This window comes from Bos mutus, chromosome 8 (assembly GCF_027580195.1).
Source record: "Bos mutus isolate GX-2022 chromosome 8, NWIPB_WYAK_1.1, whole genome shotgun sequence".
Classification (NCBI taxonomy): Eukaryota; Metazoa; Chordata; class Mammalia; order Artiodactyla; family Bovidae; genus Bos; species Bos mutus.
Genome location: NC_091624.1, coordinates 22,565,535 through 22,588,393, shown reverse-complemented (window position 1 = coordinate 22,588,393; position 22,859 = coordinate 22,565,535). Strand labels below are relative to the sequence as shown.

At 42.5% G+C, this 22,859-nt stretch overlaps 1 protein-coding gene across 7 annotated transcripts in view; it reads left to right on the top strand.

The window, feature by feature from the left end:
- MSANTD3 (Myb/SANT DNA binding domain containing 3) overlaps window positions 1–20,928 on the top strand; it is a 37,944-nt gene extending 17,016 nt beyond the window's left edge. For 5 of the 7 annotated variants that reach the window (XM_070375199.1, XM_070375200.1, XM_070375197.1 and 2 more), the window contains exons 2-3: window positions 7,010–7,460; window positions 15,313–20,928. In XM_070375199.1, coding sequence (XP_070231300.1) covers window positions 7,043–7,460; window positions 15,313–15,722 — 828 coding nt within the window. In that variant the 5' untranslated portion in view covers window positions 7,010–7,042 and the 3' untranslated portion in view covers window positions 15,723–20,928. Of the gene's footprint in view, window positions 1–3,508; window positions 3,962–7,009; window positions 7,461–15,312 lie in introns of those variants that run through there. The other 2 variants (XM_014480917.2, XM_070375198.1) reach the window with 2 other exon arrangements.
- Window positions 20,929–22,859: the final 1,931 nt, after the last annotated feature.

Below are 22,859 nucleotides of genomic sequence, written 5' to 3'. Positions count from 1 at the left end.
CTAGGCTGCTCTGCCCGAGGACCTTTCCCTGCTGACAGATTGCTAATTGACAAGTAATTCGACAGGGGCACTAGAGGCTGTCGCTAGGTCTGAAAGAAGTGGGCTAAGTAGAGCAGAGAGCAGCCTGGGCATGGAGTCAGACCTGGGTTTAAATCCTGGTTCTGCTACTTACTATTTGTGTGACCACAGGCAAGTTACTCAGCCTCATTTTTCTGATCTGGGAAACAGGAATAATAATTGGTTAGTGGGCTTGTATAGCCCACTTCAGAAGACTGTTGGGAATCCATAGGGGACCTTTGGGGTACTCTGTCTCATACCAGAATCCTTTTATAGCCCATCAGGATGCAACCACATGGCCAAGGGAGGCCTGCTGTTCTACAAAATTAGGCAAAGTAAATTGGTAACTTTCGATTTACTTAACTAGTAATTAAATAACAGTCTAGTTAATAGGCTATTAATGGTCCCCAGGTGTTGGTAATTCTGAATATTTGCTTTTGAGAGAGTTGTGTAATTTCTTCTGGTACTTTCATAGTTTTTTTGTTTTAGCAGTGTAACAAATGATGCTCTCAAGGGCTATTTTGGGGAGGATTAAATGATATAGTGCATATTAAGCAGTTAGTATAGTGTCATGCTTACAGTATAGCCTCAATAACAGTTATCTGCTATTGTTATTACTGCTCTTATTAGAGACCAAACTGGGCACACTTAGGTTAAGATCCTTTATGAATTTAGATCCCCACCAGCCCACCACCACCGGGTGGCAGTTAGTGGTACTGCACACTGTGTGAGGAGGAATTATTAAAGTGCTTGGAACTAATTCCCTGTAGTTTCAATTCCACTAAGTATCACAGGGACTTTGTTAGGCAGAGTGTGGCCTATTTGCTTGGGAGCTGCAATTCATATATCACTAAACAATGAAGGGACATATTTTTCATCTCCACAATTGACACAGATTTTTTAAAAATGTTAACAGCAGAAGTCAATGAAGTGGGAATATCAGTTGGTACACCATTTCTGAAGGACAGATAGTGATGGAACAAGTCTTGAGTGTTTTTTATCTTTTTTGGGCAACTGTTCCTCTCCTGGGAATTTATCTTGAAGAAATAATCAAGGATAGGAAAAGAGGTTTATTTAGAAAGAAAATGTATATTGTGTATAAGATATTATTACCTTTAATAGAATGAAATAGCAAACAATCCCTTTTTCATTTGGGAATAAGATTCCGAATCCTCATAGCAGTGATTCTTAAAAAGAGTGGGGCATGGGGGAAGGTAGACATCTGGGGGCAGAAGAGTTGGGGTGGGCTTCATATAGTGTGGTGCGTAGGTTAAGAACATTTGGGATACCTATTGATTTCATAATAAAAACTATAGAACATAAAACATAAACCATAGAACATAAAATTGAACACAGACATCTTGGTAGATAGAGATACTATAGGAAGAGATATATTGTAAGGAGTGCATGTTAATAAATTTCAGTTTGGGAACGCTACTTTATAGGAAATAAGAGTATTGATGAAGGGGAAAATTAATTTTGGACCTCTGGGGGAGACGGGGTCTGAATTGGATGGATCATCATAGGAATATTAGAGCCACGTGGCTGAAGCATAGGCCTAGTAATTTAGGGGTTCAGGACTTGCCTCCAAAGATAAATTCTCCTCCCATGGACAGAGGAGCCTGGCAAGCTACTGTCCATGGGATGCAGAGTCGGACACGACTTAGCAACTAAACAACATTTCTCTTTGCCCAAGACCTCAGGGCCAAACCACCTCTGGCTTGTCTAAAGCTCTAGATTTTTGATGTGGATGTGTTCTGATGAATGTGAGGGCAGGCACCTTGTATCTGGAGACACTGATCACACTGACCTTAACTTTTGGGAGGAAGTGGTACATGGTGGGAAACCCAGACCAGGTTCTATTGCCCTCATGTTAAGCCCACATTTCCTTGGCTTCTATTTAAAGGTTCTCTGACCTGGCCAGGTCCCCTCCACACTCAGGTCTCACAGATTTCAACTGCAATTGGGACTTCCCTGGTGGTCCAGTGTTAAGAATCTGTCTTGCAATGCAGGGAATGCGGGTTCAATCCCTAGTCTGAGAACTAAGATCTCACGTGCCTCAAAGCAACTAAGCCCATATACCACAACTAGAGAGTCTGCAACGAAAGATCCTGTTTGACGCAATGGGGATTCCCTGAACCGCAACTAGGACCCAACACAGCCAAATAAATATTAAAAAATAAAAAACTACAGTAACCCCTCCCCAGGCATAGTATGTGAAGAGCTGACTTGTATAATGGTGTGAATTTAAGTCAGTGTTTTAAAACTTACAAGCCACAGTCTTTCTCCTCCACCCTAACTGTGGAACTTTTCAAATATGAAGATCAAGAGAATAATTTGATGAATCTTAGTGTACCCATCACTGTTATTCAGATGTCCCATTTTTGGCCAGTGCGGCTTGTTTCAAGTTAGTTTCTATTTCTTTTCATAGCAGGTTGGTCAGTTTTAAATGAACTGCATCATCAGTATCTTGAAACTTGTCTGTTATTCTGAAAACTCAGAGGCTTGAAGAACATAAAGAGAACGGGGCATATCAGCTCTTTCCACAAAGAGGACAATGCACCGCTTGCTTTATTGCTGCATTCTCTGTTGCTTAGTGACATTCTTGCCATGATGAATCTGAGAGATTAATTTTGTAGGAAGTTTTCTGTGAATAAAAGATGTGGGAGAGTATGTGGTCATAGAACACATAGGCTCAGTGGAATAAGACATTTATTAAGCATCTATTGTGTAAAAGATGCTGGCTCAGCACTGGGGAGGATGGCAAGATGACCTAGGGAGTCATGGTTGCGTAAGAGATAATTGTGAAATGATACTAAGAATACCAGGTGATTCGAACTCACAGAGGCAGAGAGTAGAACAGTGCATACCAGGGACTGGAGTGGGGAGTGGGGAAGATGGGGAGATGTTGATTAAGGGGCTACAAGGTGCAGTTATGTGGGATGAATCAATCTGGAGATCTAAGGTACAGGAATGAGATTATAGCTAATAATGCTGTATTGAATATTGGAAACATGATGAGAGCCTAGATTTTAGGTGCTCTCATCACCCACATAGAAGGTAACTATGTGAGGAGATATGTTGTTTACCTTGATTGTAGTAATCATTTTCACTATGTATGTTACATATATACAATTTTTTTTAATATAAAAAGGTATAGCATGTTTTTACATTTATTAAAAATATAAAAATCTATGGTTCAGTTCAGTCACTAGGTCGTGTCCGACTCTATGCAACCCCATGAACCACAGCACGCCAGGCCTCCCTGTCCATCACCAACTCCTGGAGTTCACTCAGACTCATGTCCATCGAGTCAGTGATGCCATCCAGCCATCTCATCCTCTGTCGTCCCCTTCTTGTCCTGCCCTCAATCTTTCCCAGCATCAGAGTCTTTTCAAATGAGTTAACTCTTCGCATCAGGTGGCCAAAGTATTGGAGTTTCAGCTTCAACATCAGACCTTCCAATGAACACCCAGGACTGATCTCCTTTAGGATGGACTGGTTGGATCTCCTTGCAGTCCAAGGGACTCTCAAGAGTCTTCTCCAACACCACAGTTCAAAAGCATCAATTCTTTGGTGCTCAGCTTTTTTTATAGTCCAACTCTCACATCCATACATGACCACTGGGAAAACCATAGCCTTGACTAGACGGACCTTTGTTGGCAAAGTAATGTCTCTGCTTTTTAATATGCTAATCTATGGTATATAGATTCTAATAATGATAAAGGCATGTGTGCTAAGTTGTGTCCGACTCTTTGTGACCTGATGGACTGTAGTCTGCCAGGCTCCTCTGTCCGTGGGACTCTCCAGGCAAGACTATTAGAGTGGGTTGTCATGCCCTCCTCCAGAGGATCTTCCTGACCGAGGAATTGAACTTGCATCTCTACGTCTCCTGCATTGGCAGGTGGGTTCTTTACCGCTAGCACCAATGTCATGCGGTGTGGCCAAAAATAAATAAAATAAAAATTCATTAATTAGTAAAGGATATAGACTGTGCTATATCTATAAAATGGACTATCCTTTGGCAATAACAAAGAATGAAGTATTGATATGCACCACAATGTACACAGACCTTGAAAACATTATGCAAAGTGAAAGAAGCAAGTCACAGATTATTCCATTTGTATGAAATGTCCAGGGGTAAGAAAAAAGAGGGGCATTGGACTCAATCTTTGAAGCGTTCAGGCCTTTACACCTCTGAAATTATATTAATTATTTACATGGAACTGTACACTTTTAAAAGTGGCCCTTATAGCTTAAGAATCACAGACTCCAAGTCCTTATTTTAAAGATAAAGAAACTGAGGTTCCTCTAAGAGCATGGACCTATCTGCAGCCACAAACATAGTGATGGAAATGTCAGATCTTCTGGGGTGATTTTGGATGATTCTACAATCTTGGTAGTATTTATATTATCTGTTACATTAGGTCACTCAGTGCCTTCTCTTATCTTCAGCTTAACAAAACTTTGAGAGACCTGTGTAGTTCAGAAGGTGCCTACCATGAATTTGAGGAATTATCAGTTCCTTAATGTTTCACTTCAGTTCAGTTCAGTCGCTCAGTCGTGTCTGACTCTTTGCAACCCCATGAACCGCAACACGCCAGGCCTCCCTGTCCACCATCAACTCCCAGAGTTTACCCAAACCCATGTCCATCAAGTCAGTGATGCCATCCAGCCATCTCATCCTCTGTCATCCCCTTCTCCTCCTGCCCCCAATCCCTCCCAACATCAGAGTCTTTTCCAATCAGTCAACTCTTGGCATGAGGTGGCCAAAGTATTGGAGTTTCAGCTTTAGCATCAGTCCTTCCAATGAACACCCAGGACTGGTCTCCTTTGGGATGGACTGGTTGGATCTCCTTGCAGTCCAAGGGACTCTCAAGAGTCTTCTGCAACACCACAGTTCAAAAGCATCAATTCTTTGGCGCTCAGCTTTCTTCACAGTCTAATTCTCACATCCATACATGACCACTGGAAAAACCATGGCCTTGACTAGATGGACCTTTTTTGGCAAAGTAACGTCTCTGCTTTTGAATATGCTATCTAGGTTGGTCATAACTTTCCTTCCAAGGAGTAAGCATCTTTTAATTTCATGGCTGCAGTCACCGTCTGCAGTGATTTTGGAGCCCCCCAAAATAAAGTCAGCCACTGCTTCCACTGTTTCCCCATCTATTTCCCATGAAGTCATGGGACCGGATGCTATGATCTTAGTTTTCTGAATGTTGAGCTTTAAACCAACTTTTTCACTCTCCACTTTCACTTTCATCAAGAGGCCTTTTAGTTCCTCTTCACTTTCTGCCATAAGGGTGGTGTCATCTGCATATCTGAGGTGATTGATACTTCTCCCGGCAATCTTAATTCCAGCTTGTGCTTCTTCCAGCCCAGCATTTCTCATGATGCACTCTGCATATAAGTTAAATAAACAGGGTGACAATATACAGCCTCGACGGACTCCTTTTTCTATTTGGAACCAGTCTGTTGTTCCATGTCCAGTTCTAACTGTTGCTTCCTGACCTGCATATAGGTTTCTCAAGAGGCAGGTCAGGTGGTCTGGTATTCCCATCTCTTTCAGAATTTTCCACAGTTTGTTGTGATCCACACAGTCAAAGGCTTTGGCATAGTCAATCAAGCAGAAATATATGTTTTTCTGGAAATCTCTTGCTTTTTCCATGATTCAACGGATGTTGGCAATTTGATCTCTTGTTTCTCTGCCTTTTCTTAAACCAGCTTGAACATCTGGAAGTTCACGGTTCACGTATTGCTGAAGTCTGGTTTGGAGAATTTTGAGCATTACTTTACTAGCGTGTGAGATGAGTGCAATTGTGCAGTAGTTTGAGCATTCTTTGGCATTGCCTTTCTTTGGGATTGGAATGAAAACTGACCTTTTCCAGTCCTGTGGCCACTACTGAGTTTTCCAGATTTGCTGGCATATTTAGTGCAGCACTTTCACAGCATCATCTTTCAGGATTTGAAATAGCTCAAGTGGAATCCCATCACCTCCACTAGCTTTGTTCGTAGTGATGCTTTCTAAGGCCCACTTGACTTCACATCCCAGGATGTCTGGCTTTAGGTGAGTGATAGAAACAAATTAACACAATAGAGTTCCACATAGATGTTCAGCTTTTCTTTTTTTTGGCTGTTCTGTACCACATAGGGCCTTCCTCAGTGGCTCAACGGTAAAAAAAAATCCACCTGCAATGCCGGAGACACAGGAGATGCGGGTTCGATCCCTGGGTTGGGAAGATCCCCTGGAGGAGGGCATGGCAACCCACTCCAATATTCTTGTCTGGAGAATCCCTTGGACAGAGGAGCCTGGTGGGCTAACGCCCATGGGGTCAAAAAGAGTCGGGCATGACTGAAGCAAGTGAACACACATGCATGCACCACATAATCAGGCTTCACTGGTGGTTCAGAGGTAAAGAACCTGCCTGCCTAGTGGGATGTGTGGGTTCAACCCCTGGGCAGGGAAAATCCCCTGGAGAAGGAGATGGCAATCCACTCTAGTATTCTTGCCTGGAGAATCCCAGGGACAGAGGAGCCTGGTGGGCTACAGTCCATGGGATGGAAAAGCGTCAGACACGACTAAACACAATAACCAGGTAACCACAAAATAGCCAAGAAGTGCAGCGAAGGTTCTACTGGAGTGGGTAGCCATTCCTGTCTCCAGGGGATCCCCCCGACCTAGGGATTGACCTGCTTCTGCATTGCAGGCAGATAGATTCTTTACCATCTGAGGCACCAGGGAACCCCCACTTGAAAATCTATTCTTAAGTTAAAACCCCATTCCTGGTAAACTTCTGAATGTTTTCTTGAGAATATCACAACTCAGTATTAAAGAGGGGAGGAAAGTGCTGTATTTCAGACAAGGGAATCAAGTCAGGGATGGAGCTTGAGTGATTAGCTGATGCCTTTATAGCTGGAGTTGATAATGATTGTTTCAAACTTCTTGTTCCAGGATAGCTAACAGCCAGGAGAAACACAGTGGAAAATGCAAAACAACGAAATCATAAAACCTGCCAAATACTTCTCAGAATTGGAAAAGAGCATCCTGCTGGCGTTAGTAGAAAAGTACAAGTATGTGCTGGAATGTAAGAAAAGTGATGCGCGAACTATTGCCCTCAAGCAGCGCACCTGGCAGGCGCTTGCCCACGAGTACAACTCCCAGCCCAGCGTGTCGCTGCGGGATTTCAAACAGCTGAAGAAGTGCTGGGAGAACATCAAGGCTCGGACCAAAAAGATTATGGCCCACGAGAGGAGAGAGAAAGTGAAGCGCAGCGTCAGCCCGCTTCTGAGCACCCACGTCCTGGGGAAGGAGAAGATTGCCAGCATGCTGCCGGAGCAACTGTATTTCCTGCAGAGCCCTCCCGAGGAGGAGCCCGAGTACCATGCTGAGGCCGCTGCCCAAGGTATCGTGCGTGCCGCCCGCTTGCACCTTCCCCTCGGGTAGCCCTTTGACAATTCAGTGTTCCAAGTCCTTCATTTCCACGGAGCTTAGAAAAAAAAATAATAACTTTCCTATCAGACTTGACTTTCTTAGTTCAGAATTTCTGGATTAGATAGGACATTCAAGTCATGTTGTCCATAAAAACAGAAGCCCTTCTCTCCTTGTGCTATCTCTTAGAGAGGTCTCAGTAATCACTATTATCACCTAAGAGGGGAAAATAAGGGGCTGCATCAATATAGTTATGAATGAAGTACCTTAGTTGCTTATCTCTATTTTATATATTAAAGAGACTTTGAGGATTCATACTCATTTCAGTCAATCATATTTTTTATCTTTCAAAAGTAGTTTTTGAGGACTGTTGTGTGCAAAGCACCACATTAAGTTCCTCAAAAGGCCACGATAAGAAAGTGAACTATTTCAAAGTTACCAAAAGTACAGAGGCTAATATACCAAACACCCATTTAGCAGTCACCCAAGTTAAAAACTAGCATTTCTACCTATTATAACATTGTGATCTATAGTTTTGGTTTGTGTACTCCAGGAAACATGAGACATTCTGGAAAAAATTCATTTTTGAAAAGAGAAAAATATACATAATTCTTAGGGAAGTAAAAGAATGTCACATAATTAAGACTGTAACAGTAGTGGGTCATGGCTTTAAAAAGTTGAAATTAAGGGGCTATTGAAATTTCTCCAGGCAAGGGGAGGGTGAGAATGCATATAGACAAAGTATCAGTAATTTCTGCCTCTTTTAAGATAGGAAAGATCAGTTTATGTAAAGATTCATGGAAGTTTGTAGAAAATATACCTTGATGCAGAGGAAGATTTCTGGGAAAGCCAGAAGACTGCTCAAAAGGCCCGCCAAGGACCCAGACAGCAAGGATTTGCCTGGAAAAATCCAACTTTTGGCTTGCAGGATGAGAAATTCACTTATTAGTGTCCCGAGAGTAAATTGAAGCTCTGAGAGACTAGTTAATTAAAAGTCACAAGAAACTGTTTAAAACCAAGAATGTTATTCATGTAGAGTGGAAAAGATAATAACGTGTTTCTGATTAGCACTTTTTTTTTTCCTGTCGGCAGATCATCCTGGGAAGCTTAATTACGATCAAATGTTTGTTTTCTGATCATTTGGCCAAGGTAAAATCTAGGAAGCCAGTTGAATGTCAGGCAACTCATGTGTTGTTTCTCAGGGTAGGATCTCTGTTTAAGTTGATTCTTGAGTTCCCCAGGTAGGGAAGCTTCCAGTGTTAATATGGACACTGCCAGCTCTCTCTCCTCCATCCTTATTGCTGCTTCTGTGCTAAAGTGGGGTCCGCTGCTAATTGACAGTGTCCTTGCCTTGGAGATGTTTACAGCTTCAGCGAGTTCCTGTCCATTATGCTGGCCTTGGGTGATTCTGTGTCTGTGAGGCAGTGAAAGGAATGGTGCTGGGGGAGGTGAATCAGCAGGGCTGCTTTTCAAATTGCTTATATTCCCTGAGAGATGTTGCTGAGGAAGATGCTGGTGTGGACTGCGCGCAGTTCACTTTGCAGATCTCCAGTCTGGATGGTTGTGTATTGATTTCATCAGCTTCTTCTAAGGGGACAGTCTTATTTCCCCATTTTCAAATTCTTGAGTAGGAAATAGAAAGTCTATTCTTACAGATTTTTTTCCTCTTGCTTTTTAGAGGAAAGGATATAACTTATTTACTCATAAACACAATTTCTAAATTTTCAACAAGAAGGGAATAAATGTGGATTCTCAGTGTCCTTCCTGTAGTGATGTTTTCTAGAGACTCACTTGTAAAGAGATTTTCTTTAAATTGGCTGTGTGTACATATATGGTGCATGAGACTTTTTGCTGATGGTTCTTAAGGTACAGCCATATGCTGTCTGGTTCCTGTTTCCAGGTCAGATCTGGAGGGTGATGGAGAAGTGTGTTGCTTTGTCAGTTGGGAACTGGGTCCAAAATAATTTGTATTCTCTAGTAGTTAAGGTACTGAAACTCTTTCCATACATTAAAACAGCTTTGAGGTTACCTTACCCATTTTGCATTTCAACTTACTTTTAAGAAAGAGAAAGAAAGCTGGAATTGTTAATCATTTGTTTCTGGGTCTTGCTGGGGAAAAGGTTGAGAACCTGCTATAGAGTTATGGCTCTTCTTCTTTCGTGTGTCTTTTGGCCCATGGACTCTGTGTGTGTGTGTGTGTTTAGTTAGTATCTCTGCTAACTTTGTCTCCTGTCTCTCTGTCTCTACCGTGCTGTCCAGTATAGCAGCCACAAGCCATGTGAGGCTGGTAAGCACTTGAAATGTAGGGAGACTGAATTGAGAGGTGCTATAAATGTATGCACTATATCTCAGAGATTTAGTACCAAAAAACAGAATGTAAAGTCTTACTCATAACATTTATATTGATTGAATGTTGAAATGATAATACTTTAGATCTGTTGGATTAAAAATATGTTACTAAAATTAATTTCGCCTCTTTTTACTTCTTTAATGTGGTTATGAGAAGAAATTTTAATGGCATACGTAACTCATATTTCTGTCGGACAGCACTGTCCTAACACCTTATACAGTGCCTGTGACAGAATTAGTTGCTCAAAGATTTGTTGGAGTTTAAACAAAGGAGCCTAACACATTCCCCTAGAGGCCTCCCACCAACTATTTCTTATGTGAGATGTCTTCAGCTGTGTCATCTTGATCACCGTCCCTTGCATGTTCTTAGCTTTGTTAATAACTTTCATGAAATGTATATCTGTATTTGAATGCACTGGCCTTAAAACTTAATACTTAGGAACGTATTTGTAAAAAACGGGTGTTTTCTCCTTAAATATAATAAAGGAATTTATACCCTGTAGATTTATGATATGTGATAATTTGGCTTCGATACTTAACTTCCATAATCTTTGGGGAACAGGTTTACAAACAAACTAGGGGAGTCGACAAAATTTGCTGGGTGATCAGTTCAGTTCAGTCACTCAGTCATGTCCAACTCTTTGTGACCCCATGAATCGCAGCACGCCAGGCCTCCCTGTCCATCACTAACTCCCGGAGTTCACTCAGACTCACGTCCATCGAGTCAGTGATGCCATCCAGCCATCTCATCCTCTGTCATCCCCTTCTCCTCCTGCCCCCAATCCCTCCCAGCATCAGAGTCTTTTCCAATGAGTCAACTCTTGGCATGAGGTGGCCAAAGTACTGGAGTTTCAGCTTTAGCATCATTCCTTCCAAAGAAATCCCAAGGCTGATCTCCTTCAGAATGGACTGGTTGGATCTCCTTGCAGTCCAAGGGACTCTCAAGAGTCTTCTCCAACACCACAGTTCAAAAGCATCAATTCTTCAGCGTTCAGCTTTCTTCATAGTCCAACTCTCATCCATACATGACCACTGGAAAAACCATAGCCTTGACTAGATGGACCTTTGTTGGCAAAGTAATGAGGGTAGAATGGCCAAATGTCAGATGCACGTAGGAAAACTAAGCTTTCAGATAGGACTCAAGTATCTTGAGAGAACTTACATTTAATTCATATGCTGTTAGTTCTCTACTATACAGCTATACTCCAGTAATGCAGACATAGGCATGCCAACCTATCAAACATTTCTTAATAAATTCCAGTATTAGTCTTTTTAGTTTAATCCTCTTCTTTTGGGGTAGGAACTCCAGTACAGGGAGCTGATTTTTATTTCTAGTCTTGACTTATTAGATATATAAAGGGCTGGAAAAGTCCTTTTTTGTGTATTATTACTTATACAAAAATCAGCATTATTTTTTTTTCTTTTTTTAATCCCCATTCACCACTTTCACTCTTTTCTCCTGAACCCTAATCATTCTAACGTGTTGTATATTCTCTCATGTGTTTTTGAAAGCACGCATTGGTGTTGTGTGTGTATATTTTATTTTTTGCAAATATTAAAATTTTACATAGATTAAAAATCATGCTATAGATGCCATTCCTTTTTCTCTTACCTTTTTTCACTTAGAATGTTTTAAAGATCTATCCCCACCATGGTGAGTAAATCTAACTTGTTTCTTTTAGTTGATGTATAATATTCTGTAGTGTATATCCCCGGCATCTTATTTATCCATATTCTCTGTCAGTCCTGTTTCCATTTTTTCTGCTGAGAAGGGCTGAGTTTTAGCCTGTACATAGTTTCCTTCCCATCCTTTGACTGCCTTCGTTGGTTTTCCTGATGAAATTAAACTTACTCAAATTGCCCAAGTGGAAGAACACCCCTTGACTGTGTTCTCTGCTCCCAGGAAACACTTTAGGCCTTCTTACCCGTTTTGCACACGATCGAGTTGTTTTCTACTTCAGGTGGCTTTGTTTTACCTGGGAGAGAGATTACATGGTGTGTGTTTGTAGCAGGTTGCCATTCCCAGGAGAGTCTTTTTCCAATTAAGAGGAGACTCTCCCCATCTGAACACTAGCTTCCAATCATTGGAGCTAATATTTGTGTGAAAGTTAATTAACTACTCCATCGGGCTTCTCTAGTTTTAAGCAACAGCTTCTAGCAGAGTCTTGAGAGATCTGGCTTTTTAAATTTAAAATGTGCACACTTTTAAACTAAAAAAAAGTAATTTTAAAGTAGACTCATTTATCTGTTCCCAGACATAAACATACTGTGTTCATGTTCATAAGTCAAGAGAGAAATTTGGAGGTCAAAATTTGAAATATATACCCATAGTCTTAATAATCAATGGTTTTGTAGTGGATACAACTTGAAGACTGCATTTCAAGATATGTAAGTAATCAGCTGAGCAGGTGATATAATGAGAGGGTGGGCGTTGTAATAGTTGAGCTTGTGTTTTAGAGTCAGGCAGACCTGGATTGGAGTCCTGGTTCTTTCAACTAGCCAAGTGACTTTAGCTTATTGTGCTTGGTTTTCTATAATAGTACCTCCCTCAAGGACTTCCCCGGAGAAGGCGGTGGCACCCCACTCCAGTACTCTTGCCTGGAAAATCCCGTGGACTGAGGAGCTTGGTAGGCTGCAGTCCATGGGGTTGCTGAGAGTCGGACACGACTAAGCAACTTACCTTTCACTTTTCACTTTCGTCCATTGGAGAAGGAAATGGCAACCCACTCCGGTTTTCTTGCCTGGAGAATCCCAGGGACGGGGGAGCCTGGTGGGCTGCCGTCTATGGGGTCGCACAGAGTCGGCCACGACTGAAGCGACTCAGCAGCAGCAGCGGCAGCAAGGACTTCCCTGGTGGTCCACTGGTTAAGACTCCATCTTCCAGGGCAGGGGCACAGGTTCCATCCATGGTCGGGAAGCTAAGGTCCCACATGCCATGGGGTGTGACCAAAAATGAAATAAAAAATAAAAACACCTCTCTCAGAGGGTTGTTGTAAGGATTGAATGAGATAATGCTGCAAAGCACTAGCCTAGTGCCTGGTTAGCTGCTCAGAAAATGGTATTGCTGTCATCATAGTCATCATCAAAAGGCCTCTAAAGCCAAGACTTATTGAGAGAAAAATAAGCATTTAGAAATTGGGAGAGATGAGTAGCATTGTCAGGGCATGGACTTTTTAAAAGCTCAGAGGAGTATCCAGAACTGTCCTCTGGAATGAAATCAAAGAGAGAAGAGGCTAAAGGTACCAAAAAACGTCTAATGTGTCCAGTCTTCTTTGAAGACAGTTTCAGATCTGAGACTCGAAAGGAAACAGATGAGGTAATCCTCTTTGCATTTGATCCCATCTGAGGGACCCCATTCTCGGTGCTCAGCCGTCCCCACTCCTTTGTCCTGCGCCTTGGCTCTGCACTCAGAATGCTATTCTTTCTTCACAGTTGTGCCGTGTTGAGAGCGATGTGACCCTCTGCAGCCAATTCATCCCGCACACATTTCTTACAAGCCCAGCAGTGTGTCAGGCCCTGAGCTGGGTCCTCCAGGAGGATGAATTAGAGGCAGTGTCTGTCTTCAAAGTGCTCAGAGACCTGAAGGGGAGGTAGTTAAACCGCCAGTTTTAACAAGTGCTCTGCCAGAGGTAGGCTCCGGAGGCAGTGGGAGCATGAGGGAAGGACATCTAATTGAAGCTGTAGCCGCTGGAGTTGGGAAGACTCCTAGGGAGACATTTTCATTATCTCTGGATGACGCAGGAGTCCTTTTAACCTTCCCTTTCAAAAGTAAGATTTTTTTTTTACCTTTTCTTTAAGCTTAATTAGGGACTAGTTATGGTTGTTACCTAACCCCTTAGAGTGAAATCATCTAAACAGCAGCCATTTTCCTTTTATTAACAGAGTGTTACGAGTTAGGTTTCCCCCAGTAGCCATTAACATTCCCGGCATCCCATCTTCTGGAATAATGGAGTGGACGTACTAATGTAATCAACTCTGTTAATAAATTGATGTTATTTTTCTCAAAGGAGAGGACTCTCATTACCGGAAATATAAAGCGTCCCAAGAAAGCATTGGAGTCAGAGCTAGAATCCAGTCCTACCACATGGAATCATGGGTTAGTGGTGTTAGTGGTTTCCTTATGGAAACTCCCTAACTGATACTCATATCATTGACCTATAAAAATACTAGGGCAAACATGGCACCACCGAATGTGGCAACCTTTTGTATCCATAAGCTCTGTTCCCTTCTGTTCAAAGCTTCAGCGCTAGGCATCCGCTAGGTACCAAGCAAAATAATTGGTGCCCAAGGATAAAAGAAATGAATAAGTCACAGTCCTCAGACAATACTAGGATGTGTTAAGTTCTATAACAGAAGAGAAAAGTAGAGGCTGAGGTTTCACAGAGCAAGTAGCATTGATCCTGAATGAAGTAGGGGTTAGGGAGGAGGTTGGAAGGGAAACTAGAGTAAGAATGTGTGTTTGAGTGAGGGGCTGGGGACAATTAGTGAGCCCAACTGTAGGCTGAAGGAGCAGTGAGACAGCATTATGGGAGAAAATAAAGATTGTGGTAGAATTGGAGGATACCTGGGATTTTGAAGAGTAAGTCAAGGAAGATAAAGGAAGGTTGGAATTAGATTATGAGGGTTACTTAGGGTGGATGGAAAACAGAGCCAGAGATAGGAACCCCAGGGAAACATTTAAGTGTGATCCAGAAAAGAGAAGAAAGAGCAATCAGAGAGGAAACTTAGGAGAAAGCAATGGTTCAGAAGCTAATAGGGAAAACAAATGTCAAGAAGGATTGTCAAGTGCTAGGGAGAAGTTTCATAAGAGGGATGTCAGAAATTGTCTGTAGGATATGAATATTGACCCCCAGATGGCAGCGCTAGAGGGAACAGCCAAATGTAGGAGACTGAAGAAAAGTCTGAGGAAGTTAAGCCAGGGAGTGTAGGCTCATCTTTCTAGGAAGAACCTTTGTGAGATCCTATCCAGGGTAAGGGTTAAGACCTGTGAACAGGACCCCCAGCAATGGTGCCCTTGTGGAGATTGAACTTCAGTGTTCATGGCTGAATGAGAATCAGAGAGGGAGATCAGACCAAGGGAGAACTTCTTAATCTGCAAACCGACCACTGGCTTCGTACTGTGGTCTTCTGCTCACTGGGGGTTGTGCACGTTTCATTTTAGAACTTACATCCACATACCCAGGTCTCCAGTCCTTGATAAGCACAGTCTCGGACCACTTTTCTCATAGTTCGCAGTGTCAGAAATGATATGATGAAACCTATTATTGTTACTTTCTTAAGGGAAAATTGCTTTCGATGTATGGTTTTTTTTTTTTTTTTTAAAGTCAGGAGTGACAGGGGTACCTGTGGACATGCAGACCAGAGCAGATGCTGTCTCAAGTCATCCTGCCATGGGGGACCCTGTCATTTGAAATAGGATTGATTTACTCTCTGCCTGTAAGTTCTTTGAACATATGTTTTCTGCTACTGTTTTTCAGAATCATTTGCTGTTTCAAATAGAGAACTGTGCGATGATGAGAAAGAGTTCATACATTTTCCAGTATGTGAGGGGACCTCTCAACCTGAACCCTCGTGTTCAGCTGTCAGAATAACAGCCAATAAAAACTACAGGAGCAAAACCTCTCAGGAAGGTGCTTTAAAAAAGATGCATGAGGAAGAACACCATCAACAAATGTCCATCTTACAACTGCAGCTGATACAAATGAATGAGGTGCATGTGGCCAAAATCCAGCAGATAGAGCGAGAGTGTGAGATGGCAGAGGAGGAACACAGGATAAAAATGGAAGTTCTCAATAAAAAGAAGATGTATTGGGAAAGAAAACTGCAAACTTTTACCAAGGAGTGGCCTGTTTCCTCATTTAACCGGCCCTTTCCCAATTCACCCTAAAAGACTGTGGGGATGGCCCCCTTGTAATTAATGTGTGTTGGCAAAGAAAGTCTGCAACATGAACTTGCGGTCAGTAACCTGTAACAGAGCTACGAACTAGGAAAATTAGAGTGGTAGTAGACACTTAAGAATACATTCAGGTAAACAGCTGCACCCTGTGTACCCCTTCAGTGGTAAAGAAGCTGTTAGAGTTTTCTGAAAATTATCACTTTGAGTGCTATCCTTCTGAATGTAATGTCTCTTAATTAGAATTCATACAAGAACCATGTGTGAGTGTTGTTGTTGTATTTTTTTAATCAAATGCAAGTGTGACTATAAAGGGAGTGTGGCTGGGTTTTGTGGGTCTTTTTTTTTTTTTTTTTTTTTAAACAGCAGACCTTTTATATCCAAATGAATGCCCTCCCATTGAAAGCGGCTGTCTTGGGAGGATACACGTTTCTCCAGCAGTGATGCTGTTGCTCAGAGTTTGCTAGAGGTCTTTCGGGAACCTCCACAAGAGCTACAGCACACTTTTCAGTTTTTCTGTGTCATCTTCTGAGTGTGGATTTTCCGTTTTTAAACAGCCTGACATGTGGAAGGTTATTTTCTAATGTGGCTCATAGACTGCTTTTTTTTCCCCTTTACTCAAAGAAGAGTTCCAGATAATGTCTCCAACAATGGTAGCTTTGTTGGAACTAAGGATGTGATTACTTTGAGAGAGAAATGTTCGTTTAGAGTTCTACATTCTGTCATGCTTATTTCTTATTTTATTAAAAGACAAGACTTGCAATTTTATAGTCACACTGTGTATGTTTTTTAAAGGTGCTGCTTCCCCCACTGTGCTCCAGTTTTTGCCTTCCTGCTGTAGGTTCCTCCCAACTTTGTACTACTGAGTTCATGCTTGCCCTTAGTTTTAATCTTTAGCCACCTAAGGAAAGACCCTTCCCTCGCTGTACTCCTGGTGCTGGCTGATAGTAACGCTCCATAAGCATTACGCAGTTGGTATTGAGCTTTTTCAGAATCCATTACCAATAGATTTGGAAATATGGATTGATAAATGGATATTTTGACTGAGCTGTGATATAACTTCTCCTGTAGCCTAGTGTGAAAAACAGCCTTGGGAGCTGGGCATAGCAGTAGTTGGGAGAAGCTAAGTGACACTCAAGTGCCATGGCAGGTCAGCAGAGTCTGAGAATGAAACTTTGAGACTGTGTGTCGGGGAAGGAGGAGTATGTATGACAGAGGCTGTGCAGGTAGTGTAGGACTAGGAGTCGGAGCTTGAATTCTGAGCTTGGCTCCGGCTCAGGTGCTATGTGACCTTGGGTAACTCCATTTAGTCTTTGGCCGTGGTGTTTCCTGTCTCTAAAACAAGGGAGTTGGTCTAGATAATGATCAGACCAACTCCTTGACTATGGTGTGGTCTGCACAGTCTTGGACGACGGCTGCTAACATCATAATTGTCCGTAGGACGTGAGTCAACGGGGAGAGTTTATACAGTGGCTAAGCTTCCTTTCATAATTTTGGAATTTGGCTCTCAGGGTCTGTAAATTCAGTAAAGTACATATGTACTCATATATGCATATGCACTGCATAAAACTTAAATGGATATCAATTTATTATATGCACTGATCATATTTGAAATACCTTAGAGGAAACAGTTATTAAAGGGAACCCATGAAGACTAGTCTTCTTTCAAAGGAAGGATGCTTTTGTAAGGATTTGTGTTCTTACTTTTTTTTCCAAATGGACCCTTTAGAGAAGTAGCATCTGGAAAAAGTCTCAAGCTTCATGGATTTATGGGAGACAGATTAGGCCAGAGAATGGCAGGTCCTCAACACAGATGTGAACTGACAAAAGTGTGATTTGCTTCATCTATTGGTCCACCTGAAAATCTCCTTAACATGCCGATTCTGGCATGGGGCTTGAGACTGTGCATTTCTTGCAAGTTCCCAGGTTATGCCAGTTCTGCTTGTCTAATCACCATGATTCTGTGCAGCAAGGTTTTAGAGGACCCTTGTCTTAAAAAAAAAAAAAAAAGCACCACCATTGGGTTAGGTACATTTTTGTATACAGCATTATGCCATATATTATTATTCTTTCAGAATTTGCCACCTAATCACACAAATAACAATGTGGAACAACACAAAAAGAGCTCACACATATAATGGAACTGTAAAAGCATTGAACTAATTCCTAACTGAACAAATAAAGGATAATTAAACCAGCAGGCTAAAGCACGTGTTCTACTGTTAATGGTATTTATGAGTTCATAACAGTTTTCAGCCTTGAGTTGCATTAGAAACAGTGTTTTATAAAAAATTTGTCTCAATGGGTTCCATTCCCAGGAGATTCAGTTTTCCTGGTTTGAGGCCTGGTCTTCTATATTTTGGGATTTTGCAAAGGATGATGATGCCCAATTGAGACTGAGACCCACTGGTGTAGAGTTCACAAACGTGTATCATTTGGTCCTTAATCCAGTGAAGTCCAGCAGCAGTGAGGAAATGATGCTCAGAAGAAACACTTGCACCAGGCTGAAAGCTAGTGAATGGCAAAACAGGACCTCAGTGCTAGGTCTCTTGACTTGAAAACAAATAGCTCCACCTGCCTGCTCCCACCCCATCCCTCAAAAGCTCTGTCATGGATTTCCTTTATCCTGAGAGCCAGATGACATCTACAGCTTACTGGTAATGTCTCCACTTATGAACAGGTATATCCCGATGCATTCCACTTTTGAGCAGTTCTTTACCTGAGGTGGAAATGCAATAAACATCTCTTGGCAGGTGCTGTAGAGAATTGACAGATGAACACTAATACATCCCCTGCCCTGCGAATCATGGACATAGCCCAGTAGGAGAGCTTGTACACAGCTGTCGTGTATTTGATCAGTGCACGTCTTCTAGAGCATTTGTAGCTCAGCAGAGAGTGAAGACGGAGAAGGCAATGGTACCCCATTCCAGTACTCTTGCCTGGAAAATCCTATGGATGGAGGAGCCTGGTAGGCTGCAGTCCATGGGGTCGCTAAGAGTCAGACATGACTGAGCAACTTCACTTTCACTTTTCACTTTCCTGCATTGGAGAAGGAAATGGCAACCCACTCCAGTGTTCTTGCCTGGAGAATCCCAGGGGCAGGAGAGCCTCGTGGGCTGCCGTCTATGGGGTCACACAGAGTCAGACACGATTGAAGTGACTTAGCAGCAGCAGAGAGTGAAGAAGCTTGAAGGAAAGCCGCCTGGAGGAGTTAGCATTTGAGCTAAATCTTTAGAGTTGGTATTTTGGTAGGTGGAGATTCAGAAAGGAGAGCAAATTCACTAGATGTAAGACCCTGATGAAGATTTGTGCAAGGAGACATGTAATTGGGAGGACGTGGGGTAATTTCCAAATTCGGCAGTAACGTGATCAAAACGGTGCTCCAGGAGGAAGATTAGAAGATGGAACTGAGTTTAGAGAAGACGAGTCCAGAAGACAAGGTAGGAGGGCTTGGCTCTAGTTAGGATGAGATGATAGGAGGACCTAGAGGAGTCTGTAGTGCAAAATGAGGGAGACCAATGTGAAGGGCGGGAGAGGCATCACTCAGGCTTGGCAGATTTCTTTTGTTGAAGTGGATGACTAGGGTTTTGAAGTCGATGCCTGAAAGAATGATGTTGATTGAAACAAAGCAAAGATGCGTCTGGCTGACAATGTCCTAGGGGAAGCCTGGATGCAAACTAGTGCAGTTGCTGCAGCTCAGCCTGGAACACCAGCTCCTCCTCTCACCTCCTCTTTGGCTGGCGCCTCTTTGCTCTGACTTCTGCCACCTCGGCTGCCCGTGCTGCCCCTTGCACCTGTTCAGCTGATGTTTTAACCCCTCCTTGCTGGGTCCTCATCACCCGACTCACTTGGTGCTGTCTCTGCCATCAGTACCTTCACTGCAGCTAGTGGTGTATCAGTCACCGTCTCTTATAAAGGCTTCACACTTGAAAGGTCAGGAAAGACTATCGTTGACCCTTAACAACTGGGGGGCTAAGGGCACCAACACACCCTAGCTGTGGAAAATCCGCCTATAACTTTACAGTCAGCTCTCTGTATCTGCAATTCTGCATCTGGGGATTCAACCAACCGCAGATGGTGTCATACTATGGTACCCAAATATTGAAAAGAATTTGAGCATAAGTGAACCTGCGCAGTTCAAACCTGTGTTGTTTAAGGGTCAACTGATTTCTTTTATCTTGGGCTTCAGTTCTCTCCTAGTTGGCACCTACAAATTTCAGGGTATTTTTTAAGCGTCCCTTGTTGTGTAAAGACGCACTGACTGAGAGGCTAATTCCCACGTATGCCTATTACAGCCCCTTTACAATAATCAAACATAGAATCCTACCTTATTATGCATTAAAAATTAGGAAATATTTTAGGAACTTTTCAGGGAGAATCTTAAAATACATTGTTTTTATTTTATTTTATTTTTTTAAGACAAGAGCCAACAGAAGGAAAGAGGCATGGTGGGGCAGTGTATTTGAGTTGTCAACAGCTTCTGCAGTGTCAGGTCAATTACATCAGCACTTGGTCTGGACCAGGGGAGAGGAATGGTTCTGCCTCCCGGGAATGTCAGAAGGACCTGATAATTATATTTGGCAAAGCCATGAAGAGTGACTCTGTAATGTCATTGCAAAGAATTACTCTCTTAATAGCATCTCTAGATGTCCAAGCTGTTCAAATGCAATAGCACTTCTTTTCTGCTGCAGCTTTCCTTTCCGTTGGGCTGTTTCCCAGCTGGTCCTCTTGTTCTTCCTTGCCCTTTTCTGTCTTCTGCCTTCCCAGCCCTGTTTCTGCAGCCCCTCCTTCTGCACCCACAACAGTCTCTGCTGACCCCTGTTTTAGAGTTGGAGTCACCTGAGAATGTGTGTGAGGGAGATACTTGCCAACACCCAGCATATTGAACATGTGGTATCAACAAGGTGAAGTGTGTAGCCTTAGACTAGCCATAATATCGACCATCTGCTTCCTTGCGGCATCCGCTACTTCTGTGTTGGTGGAACTCAGATGTCGCGGGAAAGGTCACCGGTGATTCATGACTGCAACAAATTCTTTTCCTAATTGTGCCATATGTTATGCCCTTCAACACAACTTACTAATCTCTGCCTCGGTTTCTCCATCTGTGAAAGTGGTGTAATACTTATCTACCTCCCTTGAATGTTGTAAAGACTAGTCTATGTTAGTAAAGCACTTTTGAAATAAAGAGTGATGTAAAGCGTTTTAACATTATTGTTGTCATTGTGACATGGATGCAACCCTGTAGAGATGCTGCTCTGTAGGAGAAGAACCCCAAGGATACCATGCTTTAGGAATACCCACTATAGAAAATTTCCATAACAGATACCAGAGTGATTTTGGGGGGTATATGAAAAATTTCACCATAGCATTTCTTTAAACAGCGCTTTGGTTCATTTAGAATGAGATGTGATTATAGAAGAGTGATTTATGTAAGATTTTTAAAGAACATATCTATTGAACCTCTATTACCTAATATAATAGTAGGATTTGCAAGCTGATTATTAACCTAACAGTGCAGTTTATCATCATTAGGTGGAAGGCTATTTCTACATTCTCCAGATGCCCAGATTTTGTGCATGCAGGTTTTTTCACTGTTGCCACTGATTAGAGTAGACAGAATGGGGCTCCTGCTACTCCTGAGTGAGGGGATCAACAGCTCCAGTTCCACTTGAAAAATATTCTCACAGCACTGCCAGTGTGGAGGGGAAGACTCACCATGTGTGTTCATCAGAGTAGGGGGTTCTCTGGCCATAAACTTGAGTTCCGTGTCATAACTCCCGGTAACTGTCAAGAGATTTAATTAGGTTCTGGTCTGAGTTTTCTCTTTCATGGGTTTGTTGGGAGAAAAAAATTGCAAACCCTGCTGTTTAAGAAATTGGTTGTTTTTAATCAAAAGGACCTGTTATAATGGAACTACTGTAAGCAGCAGAAGTTAAGGTCCCAGGGAAATCCCTGATGGTCCAGTGGTTAGGATTCTATGCTTCCACTGCCTGGTGCCTAAGTTTGATCCCTAGTAAAGGAACTAAGATCCCACAGGCTGTGCAGTGCAGCAAAAAAAAAAAAAAAAAAAAAAAAAAAAAAAAAGGTTCCAGTTCTTTTTTGCCTCATCATCTGGTTTAGCTTCTAGAACAACCTAGAAGGAAACTCTGCTCTGCTGTGAGGTGCATGTGGTTCTAGATTTTTATCCTTGAACCTCAGAGAGATTTTGGGTGGGCTAGTGTTATACTTTCTGCAGGAATGGAAGGTGGTCACTGTAGTCACTCAGCCTTTGGGAAGTCTGGAGGCACTGCTGGGGTCGCTTGGAGCCCCAAGCTGCAGGGGTAGGAGCTGTCCAGGGGAAGCCCTTCTCAAGGTGACGGCAGAAGGATGAGAGGGCAAGCCCACCTGGGAAAGCACATTTCAAGTGTCAGTGTGATAGCTGCTAATATCTCCTTGGCCAAGGCAAGTCATGTGACTGAGCCAAAAGAGAGGGGGAGGGAAGCAGACGCCTCTTAAGCAGGTGAGGGGGAGGATTCCCTGGTGGCTCAGATGGTAAGGAATCTGCCTGCAATGCAGGAGACCCAGGTTCGATTCCTGGGTCAAGAACATCCCCTGGAGAAGGGGATGACAACCCACTCCAGTATTCTTGCCTGGAGAATTCCATGGACAGAGGAGCCTGGTGGGCTATAAAGCCCACAGGGTTGCAGAGAGTCAGACATGACTGAGCAACTAAGCATGAAGCTGGTGAGGGGAGGAGGTGAAAAATTGGAATGGTAATCTCATCTACCACAGTGACACAAGTGGGGAGGCTATGAGTGGAATACCAAGGAGTTGAGATTAGATGATAAACAGAACAGAGAATTTAGGGGGGAAATGCATCCCAGTTCCTTCCTCTTTTTCTTTTTTGGAGGGAGAGGCTTTAAAATAGTGATAATAATAGAATACATATCCTAGGGCTGTTGCATTAAATGAGTACTTGTATGTATTTAGAACAAAGCTTGGCACACAGACACTCTAAGTTTTAGTTTAGTTTTTTTTTTTTTTTTCTCTTAAGGTCATATGGCGTCTAAATGGGGCCAGAGAGATTTGAACCCAAGTGGCCTCGCTCTGGAGCTCATGCTTTTAAGAGTCAGAATACAGTGTTTCTATTCA